General features: G+C 40.5%; 1 protein-coding gene across 3 annotated transcripts; it reads left to right on the forward strand.

Moving 5' to 3' along the window:
* The first annotated feature begins 4,943 nt into the window (after nucleotides 1–4,943).
* LOC113199579 (rho-related GTP-binding protein RhoG-like) lies at nucleotides 4,944–11,884 on the forward strand. Of its 3 annotated transcripts, none has more exons than XM_026412607.1 (3): nucleotides 4,944–5,060; nucleotides 7,398–7,431; nucleotides 9,919–11,884. In XM_026412607.1, exon 3 carries the CDS (start codon nucleotides 9,934–9,936, stop codon nucleotides 10,507–10,509), a length of 576 nt encoding a protein of 191 aa, XP_026268392.1. In that variant the 5' UTR covers nucleotides 4,944–5,060; nucleotides 7,398–7,431; nucleotides 9,919–9,933; the 3' UTR covers nucleotides 10,510–11,884. The 3 variants fall into 3 exon arrangements, with proteins under 3 accessions (XP_026268392.1, XP_026268393.1, XP_026268391.1); XM_026412608.1 differs by lacking the exon at nucleotides 7,398–7,431 and having other exon boundaries at nucleotides 9,919–10,377; nucleotides 10,611–11,884; XM_026412606.1 differs by lacking the exon at nucleotides 7,398–7,431.
* The last annotated feature ends 2,441 nt before the right edge of the window (nucleotides 11,885–14,325 follow it).

Below are 14,325 nucleotides of genomic sequence, written 5' to 3' on the forward strand. Positions count from 1 at the left end.
TTTATTTGGAGAGCCTGTGGACTCTCCGTCATATATATCCTGATTTCCTATGGACTCCAGGTCACATATGTCCCAATTTAAAAATAACATTTTTAGTGGGGCACACTGGTGCACACCCATAATCCCAGCAGCTAGGGAGGCTGAGACAGGAGGATTGCAAGTTCAAAGTCTGCCTCAGTGAAAAGCAAGACACTAAGCAACTCAGTGAGATCCTGTCAATAAAATACAAAATAGGGTTGGGAATGTGGCTCAGTGTTTGAGTGCCCCTGAGTTCAATCGCCAGTACCAAAAATAAAAATATCGTTTTTGTAAGTTTCTCAGCAAAAATTTGTAGCTGCTTTAGTGTGTGCTTTGCTGCCCAGGAAGTCATCCAGGGACCCATTTCCCTATCTTTTTAGCCTTATCTCTTCCTCCTGACCTCAGTATAGTAATACTTAAAGGTAGACTGTGAAAAACTAAAGATGTGCATTATACACCTTGAAGCAGCTGCTTAAAAAAAATTATAGGTTGGAAACAGGTATAGCTTGGGCTGAGGAATTCAACTTTGTGGTAGAGTGCTTGCTTAATGGATGAGACCCTGGGGTTCAATCTCCAGAACCCCCACCCCCATAAAAAAGGTATAGCTAATAAGCCAACAAAGAGATAAAATGGAGTAAAATCAGTATTGATTAATTCAAAAGAAGGCAGAAAATGAGACAAAGATTAGATGGGACAATTAGGAAACATAGCAAAATAATATGTTCAAATATGATCATATCAGCAGTCACATTTTTGACAATCTAAACACCCCAATTGCAGGTTACAGATGATTAGGTAGAGTAAAAACCAAGACCTGACTGTTGTTATTCCTGCAGGAGAAGCTCTTAAAATATAAAGACATGAATAGGTTAAAAGTAAAATTAGGTCAAAAGATGTTACCATGCTAACAGTAATCCAATATAGTAATATTGGACAAAATAGATTTCAGAGCAAAGATACCAAGAATAAAGAATGTAATTTCAACTAAGGGGTCAATTAATGAAGAAGCCTTAACTATCCTAAATAAAGACTTAAAAATATACAAATCAAATTACGGGCTGGGGATATAGCTCCGTTGTGCCTGCCTCACATGCACAAGGCCCTGGGTTCAATCCCCAGCACCACAAAATTTAAAAAAAAAAACACAAGCCAGGTATGGTGGTGTGTGCCTGTAATCCCAGCAAATCAGGAGGCTGAGGCAGGAGATCACAAGCTTGAGGCCAGCCTCAGCATTTTAGCAGGGCCCTCAATAACTTAGACCTTGTCTCAAAATTTAAAAATGGGCTGAGGTGTAGCTTCGTAGCCGGATGCCCCTGGGTTCAATCCCAGTAACCATCCCCACAAATAATTTATAGGACAAGTAGGCATAAAATCAGCAAGGATAGCCAAGCACAGTGGTGCACACCTATAATCCCAGTGGTTCAGGAGGCAGAGGCAAGCAGATTGTGAGTTCAAAGCCAGCCTCAACAAAAGTGAGGCACTAAGCAACTCAGTGAGACCCTGTCTCTAAATGAAACACAAAATAGGGCTGGGGATGTGGCTCAGTGGTCGAGTGCCCCTGAGTTCAATCTGCAGTAACAACAACAACAAAAATAAGCAAGGATATAGTAGAAGTGAACAATACTATCAATCAAATTTATCTGGTTGATATTTATAGAAGACTCTATCCAACAACAAAATACATTTTTTTTCAGTTACATGGACTATTTATCATAATAGTCTATGTTCTAGGTCATAAAGTAAGTCTATAAATTCAACAAGAACCAAGACATAGAAAAGTTATCTGAGCACAATGGAATTGAACTAGGTATCATTAAGAAAGATCTGGAAAATCCCTAAATACTTGAAATAGTGTACTTCTAAATAATCCATGGATCAAAGAAGAAATCAAAAGAGAACTTAGAAAATATTTTGAACTGGGGCTGGGGTTGTGGCTCAGTGGTACGGTGCTTGCCTAGCATATGTGAGGCACTGGGTTCGATTCTCAGCACCACATACAAATATAAATAAAGGTCCATCAACAACTAATAAAATATTTTTTTAAGAAAGAAAATATTTTGTTATGAACGACCAATAAAAAAAAATAATAAAATTAAAAAAAAAAGAAAGAAAATATTTTGAACTGAGCAAAACCATATCATAACTTATGGAATTCTTCTAAAGCAAAAAATGGGATAAGTTTTTAGCAATAAACACCTTCATTTGGAGTATTGGGGTGCAGCTCAGTAGTATTTTCCCAATATGATTGAGGCACTGGATTCAATCCCCAGCATAAACAAATCTACCAGAAATTAATGATATGTTTATTGTTTTCAGACCACAGATATGTACAACCATGCCCAGCTCAGGATGCTTTCAAAACCAAAGCAAGCTGATAATACCCCTTAAACCCTCCAGAAACCATTGTTAGAACTGAAGAAGGATCTCAAAATAATGACTTCAGTTTTCACTTAATAAACAAGGAAGAACAAATAAAACTCAAAGGATAAGAACAGAAATAAAAGGTAGAAATCAGTGAAAAACAATGGAGAAAATGAAACAAGATACTTGAATGCCAGGTTTCCTTACAGTATTATTGATAATATCCCAAAGGTGCAAATAATCCAGATGTCCATTAACAGATGAATCAATAAACAAAACTTCGTGTATCCATACAGTTGAATATTATTCAACCATAAAAATGAATGAAGTGCTAGGCAGGCCTGTGGCAGGGCACACCTGTAATCCCTGTGACTTGAGAGGCTGAGGCAGGAGGACCACAAGATTGTGCCCAACCTAGGCAATTTAGCAAGACCATTTCAAAATTTAAAAAAGGGATGGGGATGTAGCTCAGTGGTAGACTGTCCCTAGGTTCAATCTTAAGTACTCCCCCACCAAAAAAGGGAAGGGAGTACTGATACATTGTATAATATGGATAAACCTTAAATATTTGCTAAGTAAAATAAGCCACACAAAGTCAAATATGTAGCTGTATGACTTCACTGTTATGAGATATCTAGAATAGCAAATTCATAAACAAAATGTGAATTAGAGGTTACCAAAGGCTAGGGGAAAGGAACGAGGTAATGGGGAGTTTTATTTTTTTGTGGAGCCAGGGTTTGAATGCAGGGTTGCTTAACCACTGAGCCACATCACCAGCCCTTATGTTTTATGTAGAGACCGGGGGGGGGGGGGGGGGGGGTTTAGTGAGTTGCTTATAGCCTCACTAAGTTGCTGAGGCTGGCTTTGAACTGGTGATCCTCCTGCCTCAGCCTCTCAAAGTGTTGGAATTACAGATGGCACCACTGAGCTCTACATGGAGAGTTATTTTTAATATGTACAGGGATTTGTTTCAGGTGATGAAAATTTCAGAAATGGTGGTAATAGTTGCACAATTTAAGAATGTATTCAATGCTTTTGAACTACATAAATGGTTACATGGAGGCTGAAGTTGTAGCTAGGAGGTAGAGGGCTTGTCTAGCATGCTGGATTCCCTGGGTTCCATCCCAAGGACTGAAATAAATGCTAAAATGGCAAATTGTGCTACACATTTTACAATTTTAAAACAGTGTAATACTAGCATAGTAGAGGCTGGGGTTGTGGCTCAGCAGCAGAGCGCTTGCTTAGCACATGTGAGGTCCTGGCTTCAATCCTCAGCACCACATAAAAATAAATAAAATAAAGATATTGTGTCCAACTACAACAAAAAAACAAATCTTAAAAAAATTGAATTGTACTTTTTCTTAATTTTTTTTTTGGGGGGTGGATAATATGGTGGTACAGGAATTGCACCCGGGAGGGTGCTCTACCACTGAGCTACATTCCCAGCCTTTTTCTTTTTTAAATTTTGAGACAGTGTTGCACTAAATTGCCAGGACTGGCCTCAAAAGTTGCCACCTTATCTCAGGTTCCCTGGTAGCTGAGACTATAGGTGTGTGAGCTACACCCTAGCTTGAATCGTGCACTGTAAATGGATTTACTGTGTGGTTATGTGAATTTGTATGTCAATAAAGTTGTTTTAAAAGAATGCATACTGTATGATTTCATTTATATAAAACTCTAAAAAATGTAAATGGGGTTGGGGGTGTGACTCCGTGATAGAGTGCTTGCCTGGCATGCATGAAGCCTGGGGTTTGATTTCTAGCACCCCACCCCAAAGTAAAATAAAAGGACTGGGGGGCTGGGGATGTGGTTCAAGTGGTAGCGCACTCGCCTGGCATCCGTGTGGCCTGGGTTTGATCCTCAGCACCACATACAAACAATGATGCTGTGTCTGCTGGAAAAAAAACTAAACAATAAATATTAAAACACACTCTCTCTCTCTCTCTCTCTCTCTCTCTCTCTCTCTCTCTCTCTCAATAAATAAATAAATAAATAAAAATAAAAGGACTGGGAGTATAGCTCAATGGTAAAGCACTCCTAGGTTTGATCCCCAGTACCTTTCTGCCGGCCCCCCAAAAGGACAAAAAACGTATACAAACTAATATATGGTAACAAAAAGCAACCCTAATTCCCTCACTACCTCATTTTATCCCCTTCATTTTTTAAAAAACCTTCTCTGGTCCTTAAGTCTATATTAATATTGGTCTTGGGAAAGTCAGAGGTCCAAACCTCTGAGTTTTCCAGTCTTATCTAATAGAGCATCCTCCACAAATAGTCTACCCAGCAGGCAATTTTCTCCTAAGCTACATTCACAATAAGAAACATTCAATCCAGGCACGGTGGAGCTCTGGAGACTGGAAGGAGAGAGTGGTCTCATTTCGCTAAGGTAAAGAAGTCATTTGGTACTGGGGTTGGGATCTTAAGTAGTCCTTAAAGTGTGGTTTAAGAGCCTGTGTCTCGCTGATAGCTAGGCGGGCCCTGGAACTCCACTTCCCAGGAGGTCTCGGGGCATCGAGTGAAGACTGCGTCCAACGATGGGGTGGGACTCAGTCGCTACCCGGATGTGTCGCTGAGCTCTCACAGCTCGTCTTTCCTAGCCCCACTCAAGAACTCCCGGACGCTTCGCCAGGCGGCCAGCAGCAATCCATCGGCAGCGCTGGATAAAGATCAGACTTTGCCGGGTAACCTTTATGGACAGACAGACCCTCCCACAGCCAACTACCTTCTTCTCTGCTAGAGTCTCCCTATTCCCCCGGGACAGCTGCCTTAGGATTTGAGCTATTCCCTGAATGGAAGGAATTTGCTGGGGGTGGGGTAGAGTGAGATATGTGTAGGTCTGCTAGGTCTGGGAGATTGACCCAACCCTTCCTATTTGTGAATCCTATGTTGTGTGTGTGTGTGTGTGGTGGGGGGCACCTCTCTGTCCCAGGCTTAGTAGTCCTTATGAAACTGGAGTATACTACCCTTGGTGGAGAATGTGAGGAAAGTGCCCAGTGGGCTTGTGGTTTCTGTGATTGGGTCACTAGACTTGCCCCTCCTTAGGTTAAGTTTCCTAGCCTCAGATAAAAACCCTCCTCCTCTTCCCACCCCTCCCCCAGGGTTGGGAAGTGTTCACTAGGTTTCCATCATCCACAAGCGCCTTGAAAGTCTCCTTTGACCAGTCTTGAATCAAAGCAGTCTTCAATGTAAAAAGCTTCCTCTGTTCTGTAGATAACTAAATTGAAGAAAGTAGTAAATAAAAATGGGAAACTTATACTGAATTGTTTTGGTTTCAGAAAGTTACAGAGTAATTTTACATGGATGTAGACACAGACGTGGGAAGATTGCAACTTGGAGAATGTGTTATAAACAGTACTATTCTGAGCTGATCCTGAATATTGTTGATTTTTTTTTGTACTGGGGATTGAACCCAGGGGCACTTAACCAATGAACCTCAGCCCCATACTCCTTTTTAAATTATTAAATAGGGTCTCAGTAACTGAGTAGCTGAGGCTGGCTTTTGAACTTGCAGTCCTCCTGCCTCAGTCTCCAGAGCTGCTGGGATTGCAGGTGGGTTGCCACCATGCCTGACTTGAATGTTGTGAATATATGGTGAATATAGCTTAGGAGAAAATTGCCTTCTGGGTAGACTATTTGTGGAGGATACTTGATAAGACTGGAAGAGCTGGGGCTGTAGCTCAGTGGTAGAGCATTTGCCTAGCACGTGTAAGGGATTGGGTTCAATCCTCAGCAGCCATGTAAAAATAAAATAAAGGTATTGTGTCCATCTACAAAAAAAAAAAAAAAAAAAAAGACTGGAAGACACAGGAGTGCACCACTAGATCTGGCCTTATTTGCCTTTTAATGTATAGCCTATCCTTTCCACCAAACTAAGTTTCTAGGGTTAAGGAAGTTTTTGTTGTTTTTACCCCTTTAAAGATCCCTCCCAGCAGTGCAGTGCCTAGGGTAGAATCTGGGAGTATATATGGATAGTGGTGGTGATGAGGTGAGGAAAATTGTGCATGATCCTTGACAAGGACAGCGTGGTGCCAGATGTTGGAGTTGATATAAACCTTTTCTCATATAGGTGATGCAACCTAAAATATTTTCCTTTCTTTAAATAATTCCTAGCTTTTTCTCAGAGCCCCCAACCCTTTAAGATATTTTTAGCATCATTTTGAGACTTTATAACTATTAAAAATTTCAAACACATACATAAGAAAACAGTGTCCAGAATACATGGGCTTAATACAAATAAGTGAATTGTGCAAAGAAGCCACCCCCCCCCCCCCCGCAATGGGACTTTTGCTAAACCCTGCCTTTCATAGAGATTTTGCTATGAATGAAGGTGTTTATAAGAAGTTGGTACTGCTTTGGATTTTCTTATTTCTGTGATATTCTGACTGCATACTATTACCTAGGCACCCAGCCATTAGTGTGCCATGTATAGTCATTATCTGTAGACCATATATGCCAGGAGCACTAGTAGATATAAACCAAGATAAACAAGTACAGATAACTTTTCCCAGTTATTTTAGGGGCTGAACTTAGGGTACAAAGTAGTCTTTGTGCTTAAGTTTTACCCTGGTTCTGCAACCTACCATCCCCCAATTGTACTGTTGTCCTGAAAGCAATCCCTTTGAGCAGGAGTTTCACACACTGGATGATATCTAAGGAGGCTGGAAGTGGGGTTGCATAGGCTAACTGATGTAGGAATTCATAGGAAGAAGAGAATCCAGACAGGAAGTCAAAAAAGGCTATTCACAGGGAGTGTGGTGGTGGCTTTGCCCTGTTATCATAGAATTTGTGTAATTGTTATGCCTATTCCTAGGGCATAGTTGCCCATCAGAGCTGAATTATGCTCTGGACTTTTTTTAGGTATGGGATCCATGGACGGTCTCCCTGGTTAGAATTATGTGAGCAGAGAGCTACCCCTAGTGGACTTATGTGAAACATGCTCTGAAGGCCAACTTCTCTTTAAACTGACCCATGATGAGGTTTTTTTTTTTTTTTCTTCTTTTGTTTGCCTAATATGACAGCAATATGGGAATGTTATTTCTCTAAATTACCAAGGTGAGAAATTCTTGTTTTTATCCCTGTAACCAAATACATATGACAATCCCCTTCCTCCATGTTCTGACGCTTGAAGAAATTAATGTTATAAAGATTGAGTCTGGGGCTGGGATTGTGGCTCAGTGGCAGAGTGCCTGCCTTGCAAGTATGAGGCACTGGGTTCAATTCTCAGTACCACATAAAAATAAATAAATAAAATAATGGTATTGTGTCCATCTACAACTACAAAAATATTTTTAAAATAAATAAAAAAGATTGAGTCTGGCTAGGCATGGTGGCACACACCTATAATCCAAATAGATTGGGAGGCTGAGGTAGGAGGATTGTGAGTTAAAAGCCAGCCCTCAGGGCTGGGGTTGTGGCTTAGTGATAGAGTACTAGCCTCGCATGTGTGAGGTACTGGGTTTGATCCTCGGCACCACACAAAAATAAATAAACAAAATAAAGGTACTGTGTTCATCTATAACTAATATATATATATATATATATATATATATATATATATATATATATATATATATATATGCTAGTCTCAGCAATTTAGCGAGGCCCTAAGCAACTCATCAAGTCCCTGTCTCTAAATGAAATATAAAAAGGCCTGGTGATGTGGCTCAGTGGTTAAGTGCCCCTTGGTTCAATCTCTGGTTCAAAAAAAAAAAAAAAAAAAAAAAGAAAGAAAGAAAAGAAAAGAAAGAAAGAAAAAGAAAATGAGAGAGATATAGTCTGCTGAATGTGGTGGTATACACCTGTAATCCCAACAGGTTAGGAAGCTGAGGCAGAAGGATTCCAAGTTCAGAGCTAGTCTTAGCAACTTAGTGAGGTCCTAAGTAATTTAGCAAGACCCTGTCTCAAAATAAAAAGGGCTGGGGATGTGGCTTAGTGGTTAAGCACCCCTGGGTTCAATCCCCAGTACCGAACAAAGCAAAATTGCAATAACTAAGAATCTAAGGTAGAATGTACTCCACATCATGTACAACCACAAAAATGGGAAGTTGTACTCCATGTATGTATGATATAACAAAATATATTCTACTGTCATGTATAACTAAAAAGAACAAGGAATTTTTTTTTAAAAGAAAGTAGAATGCTTTGCAGCTTAAATTGAGGGCAGGACAGTGATAAGATATTAATATGGGGGTGTAAACATGAGAGCACATGTTTATATATACTTCTGGAGATTATCTATGTCATATCATTTACTCTGAAATACTTGATTCATGAAGAAATGGACAATAGCATGGTGGTGTTGTTTTGTTCAGATAAGGTGCGAAGATGGTATGAGACCTCTGGTTTTTCTAGCATTGAAACCATATTACAGAATTTTTGCCTTCCCTCAGTAGTATAGTATTAGCAGAATTAAGAAGTCCGGGGCTGAGGGTGTTGTTCAGTGGTAGAGCAACAGTCTGGCGTTTGAGAAGCCCTGAAATGGATTTCTAACACCACACACACAAAAGTAAAACAACAACATCAACAACAAAAAATGAACAAAATACATCATCATAGCTTCTAACATTTAATGAGGACTGTGTATATGACAGTGATTAATAACTACTACACATATCTTTTATTTAACACAGGTTAAGAACTTGCCCAAGTTCATGAAGCTTAGGAAGCTTTTTGACTCCAGGAAGTTTAACTTCGGAGCCTTGACTCATTTTTTGGTACTGGGGATTGAACCTGGGGGGGTGCCTTGGCACTGAAATACATCCTCAGCTCTTTTTATTATTATTTTTTTAAATTTTGAGACAAGGTGCCCAGGCAAGCATCCAACTTACAAGGCCTCCGGCCTTAGCCTCCTGAGTTGTTGGAATAAAGAAAGGCATGAGCCACTGAGACTGGCTACACTTATTTTTTTAAAATTAATCAATCCCCATTTACTGAACACCTGCAATGTTAGCACCTTTGATAAAGTATATCCAGACCCTATGACAAATGTGTAACAAATAACTATTATATGGTGAGTACCATTTTTCAATCTTGGAAACCTTTCTATGCCTATGTTTTTTAAAATTATAGTTACCATTTCCTGAGTACCTGCAGTATGTTAGCACCTTTGATATAGTATATCCAAACCTTATGACAACAACTTAACATTCATACCTATGTATATGAATAGTTTTTAATCTGTCTGGATTTACAACTACTTTTGAGAATCTGACAACTTTGGATCTTCTTTGAAGAAAAATTTATTTATACACATACATATACTATTTTCACAATCCCAGAGGTGGCTTCTAGAACCAACTAAAGCCTGTCCTCTCACAGTCCACAAGCTCCAGTGGACTGTAAAGTGTAAAAACAGTCCAGTGTAAAAACTCTTGTCCTATACATGCTTCCCCAGATTACTCTTCTATGGTGTTAGGGGCACAGGGAGTATGTGTGTGTGTGTGTGGGGGGGTGCTTTCCTTTCTTTTCCTTCTCAGAAATGTTTATAAAGCTCCCTAAATTAACCAAATATCTCTGAATATTTTTTTCTCTTGTACATAGGATTACAAGGGAAGAATGCAGACCATCAAATGTGTGGTTGTAGGAGATGGGGCTGTGGGTAAGACCTGCCTCCTCATCAGTTACACTACAAATGCATTTCCTGAGGAGTATATCCCCACTGTCTTTGACAACTATAGTGCCCAAACATCTGTGGATGGCCAAATCGTCAGCCTGAATCTGTGGGATACTGCTGGCCAAGAAGAATATGATCGATTGCGGACACTCTCCTACCCCCAGACCAATATTTTTGTCATTTGTTTTTCCATTGGCAACCCATCCTCTTATGCCAATGTGAGGCATAAGTGGCACCCAGAAGTCTCCCATCATTGCCCCAATGTACCTGTTCTGCTGGTAGGCACTAAGAGGGACCTGCGAAGTGACCATGAGACAGTGAAGAAGCTGAAGGAGCAGAGCCTAGTGCCCACAACTCCTCAACAAGGCAATTCGCTGGCTAAGCAGGTAGGGGCTGTGAAGTATCTGGAATGTTCAGCCCTGATGCAGGATGGGGTACATGAGGTGTTTTTGGAAGCTGTCCGGGCAGTGCTTTACCCTGCCTCAAAGAAGAATGCTAAGAAATGTGTTCTCTTGTAGCTTTTGGGTGCTACTTTGGAGACTGCACCTAAAAATGTAAAGGAAGCTTCCTTTGATAGTAGTTACAAGTGCCAGCATGAGCCATTTCTCTCTTCCCCTAGAAGCCCTAGACTCCTGGTTATTTGGCTTTTGGAGGAACCTAGAAGACAGACTATTTCATACACAGCTGCTTTTAAGTTTGGTATGAACCTTGTGGAGGAAGTTTGTGTGTCTATCTGTATCCCCTGTCACAAGTAGTAAAAGGAGATGCCACTGAATGCTGTTCTTTTTTCTACTGGCCAAGCCGTGATGAAGCACAGCAATCTTCATGCTGTCCTTGGGAAGCATTTGCTTGTCTGCTTTGAAATCTAACTTTGACTTTCTTTGCTGTATCTACCATTGAGCAAGTGCCTCAGACAATGATTTTTAAATCATTGCCTTAAACTTTTAGATATTCTAATATTTTTTTGTGATCCTGGGGATTGAACCTAGGGTCTATGCATGCCACATAAGCCCCATTGAGCTGCACCCCCAGTCCTGATATGCTAATTTTCCCATATTGGTGAAACCTCAGGGTTCTTTACCACTTAACTACATCCCCACTCCTTTTGACTTTTTGAGACAGGGTCTCACTAAGTTGCCTAGGCTGCCTCAAACTTGTGATTCTCCTGCCTCAGCCTCCTAAGTAGCTAGGATTATAGGTGTCCTAATATACTGAGTTTTTGAAAGCCATTTTATTTGTGTTATGCATGTTCCCAATGTTGACACATTCCTCTTATTCTTGAGATAAGACATTTTCACAAAAATGGTTAAGCAGCATTTTCCAAAAATCTGAGCTAGTAATAGATGTTCATTTTTAAAGGGTTCTATCTATTGTCCAATAAGCTCAGGAATCAGCAATTTATATAAAACCCATCAGGTTTCTTTACAGTAGAACTTTATAACTTATTATGTATGCATTGTTTCCCACACTTATTTCATCACTGAACATTTTTGGAGGTTCCATATAATACCAGATAATAGTTTCAGAGAAGTTGGGTTAGTAGAAACTGGGAATTCTCAATGAGGCTGTAAAAAAATGCAAAAAGCATAATGTGGTCCTGTTCTTTTTGATGTTTTCCTCATTATGCCTTTGAGACAAATGTTTATATCAGCCATGGACTTATTATTGGTTCCTCTGCTTCAGGAGATGGGTTTGGCATTTAATGATGATAGTGCATGCACTGCAGATAGGGTCCCACAATGAGATCTGCTATTAGATTTCACTAGCACTGTCGACTTGGTGATGTGGAAGTTATTCAATCCCTCGAAAAGCTGTATCTGAGTCTTCTGTGTGGCCCCTTTCCCTCTTAGTCACTTCCTGTAAAATAAACCCACTCAAGGTCAATTCCCTAAATAAAACAAAAACAAAACAATTAAACTGTCCTGCCAATCATTGTCAGGAGTTCTTTTTTTTTTTTTTTTTTTTGATACTAGGGATTTTAAGAGGCATGATTTACCACTGAGCCACATTCCCAGCCATTTTTATTTTAAGACAGGGTCTCAGTAAATTATTGCTTAGAGCCTTGCTTAGTTGCTGAGGCTGGCCTCAAACTTGCAATGCTCCTGCCTCAGCTGTCAGACTCCCAAATTATTGGATTATTGGTGTGCACTATCATGCCTGGCCCAATTTGTTTGTTTGTCTGGTGCTTGTAATGGAACCCAGGGCCTGGTGTATACAAGGCAAGCACTTTACCACTGAACTATATCCCCAACCCTTTTTAATTTTTTAAAATTTGAAACAGGGTCTCACAAAGTTGCTGAAGCTGGCCTTGAACTTCTAATCTTCCTGTCTTAGCTTTCCAAGTACCTGAGATTACAGGGTAGCTTGTTCCAGTTTTTTTTTTTTTTTTGGTACCAGGGATTGAACTCAGGGGCACTTGACCACTGAGCCACATCCCCAGCCCTGTTTTGTATTTTATCTAGAGACAGGGTCTCATGGAGTTGCTAAGCACCTCACCATTGCTGAGGCTGGCTTTGAACCCATGATCCTTCTGTCTCGGCCTCCTGAGCGGCTGGAATTACAGGCGTGCACCACTGGGCCCGGCTCTTTCTATCTCTTTTAACAGCTCCCAAGAGTTGGAATATGCTGTCCCCGTTGTGGTTATATAGGATATCAGGCTTTGCTAGAGTTGCTCAGCTTGCCATCTCCCAGTATGCCAGCTTCTCCTTTTCTCCTTGTCTTTTTGACCTTCATTTGGTATGGAAGGAATACTTCTTCATATGACAAATAATGGTTGATAATTTCACTGTGCATACCCCATTCTACCATGCCAAATAGCACTGGGTTTTTGAGAATTGAGAAATGAAGGTCATAAGATCTGTTCTTGGGCTGGGGATGTGGCTCAAGCAGTAGCGCGCTCGCCTGGCATGCATGCGGCCTGGGTTCGATCCTCAGCACCACATACAAACATAGATGTTGTGTCCACTGAAAACTAAAAAAAAAAAAAAATCTGTACTTACCCCTGCTGTGGGTAAAGCATTTATATATTTTGACTGATGTTCCCTGGGATGCTTACAGAACATAAAGGCTTATACAGGCTAGAAACATGGCTGCCACCTGTGTGGCTGTCTATGAGAATTAATGATTTAATTTTTATGGTGCTGGGGATTGAGCCATGGTTTCACACATTAGGCAAGTGTTCTACCACATAGCTACACCCCCAGCCCTTCTTGGGGAACTTTCTGTTTAGCTACTGTCTTTTTTTTTTGGTACTGGGGATTGAACCCAGAGATACTTTATCACTGAGCCACATCCCAGCCCTTTTTTATATTTTATTTAGAGACAGGGTCTCCCTGAGTTGCTTAGTGCCTCACTAATTTGCTGAGGCTGGCTTTGAACTTGGGATCCTCCTGCCTCAGCCTCCCAAACCGCTGGGATTATGGGTGTGCACCCCTTTGCCCAAGTTACTGTCATGTTTTTTTTTCCTAATTTTTTTTTAGTTGTAGTTGGACACAATACCTTTATTTATTTATTTTTATGTGGTGCTGAGGATCAAACCCAGTGCCTCACATGTGCTAGGCAAATGCTCTACCACTGAGCCACAACCTCTGCCTTACTGTCATCTTTTCAAGTGACTTTTATTTATTTATTTTGGTACCAGGGATTGAACTCAGGGGCACTCAACCACTGAGACACATCCCCAACCCTACTTTTTATTTTATTTGGAGACAGGGTCTCACTGAGTTGCTTAGTGCCTCCCTTTTGTTTTTTTTTTTTTTTTAAAGAGAGAGTGAGAGAGGAGAGAGAGAGAGAGAGAGAATTTTTAATATTTATTTTTTAGTTCTCAGCAGACACAACATCTTTGTTGGTATGTGGTGCTGAGGATCGAACCCGGGCCGCACGCATGCCAGGCGAGCGCGCTACCGCTTGAGCCACATCCCCAGCCCCCTCCCTTTTGTTGAAGCTGGCTTTAAACTCGAGATCCTCCTGTCTCAGCCTCCCAAGCCGCTGGGATTACAGGCAAGCAAGGTGCTTAAGTGACTTTTAATTTAACAGTGCCTCCTACTCCACTTTTGCCTAGCAAGTTACTAAACGTAGGCCTGGGTTTTGTATGGGCAAACAGTTTTCTTCTAATAAATGGAGGTATAATCCTCAAGTCTGAGTAGGAGTCCTTTTTATACTGGACTGATTTGATGGTCTTGAGTATACACTGACAACTTGGTTTTTATATTTAAAAGGAATTTGAATGAAGATCAACTTGCTGAAATTATTCAAAACAAATGATAATAAACTTTTCTGATTTTACCAGGTCTGTTGCTTTCAAAAAAATCAAAGCAATTCCTCTCCCTTCTTCT

This window comes from Urocitellus parryii, chromosome X (assembly GCF_045843805.1).
Source record: "Urocitellus parryii isolate mUroPar1 chromosome X, mUroPar1.hap1, whole genome shotgun sequence".
NCBI lineage: Eukaryota > Metazoa > Chordata > Mammalia > Rodentia > Sciuridae > Urocitellus > Urocitellus parryii.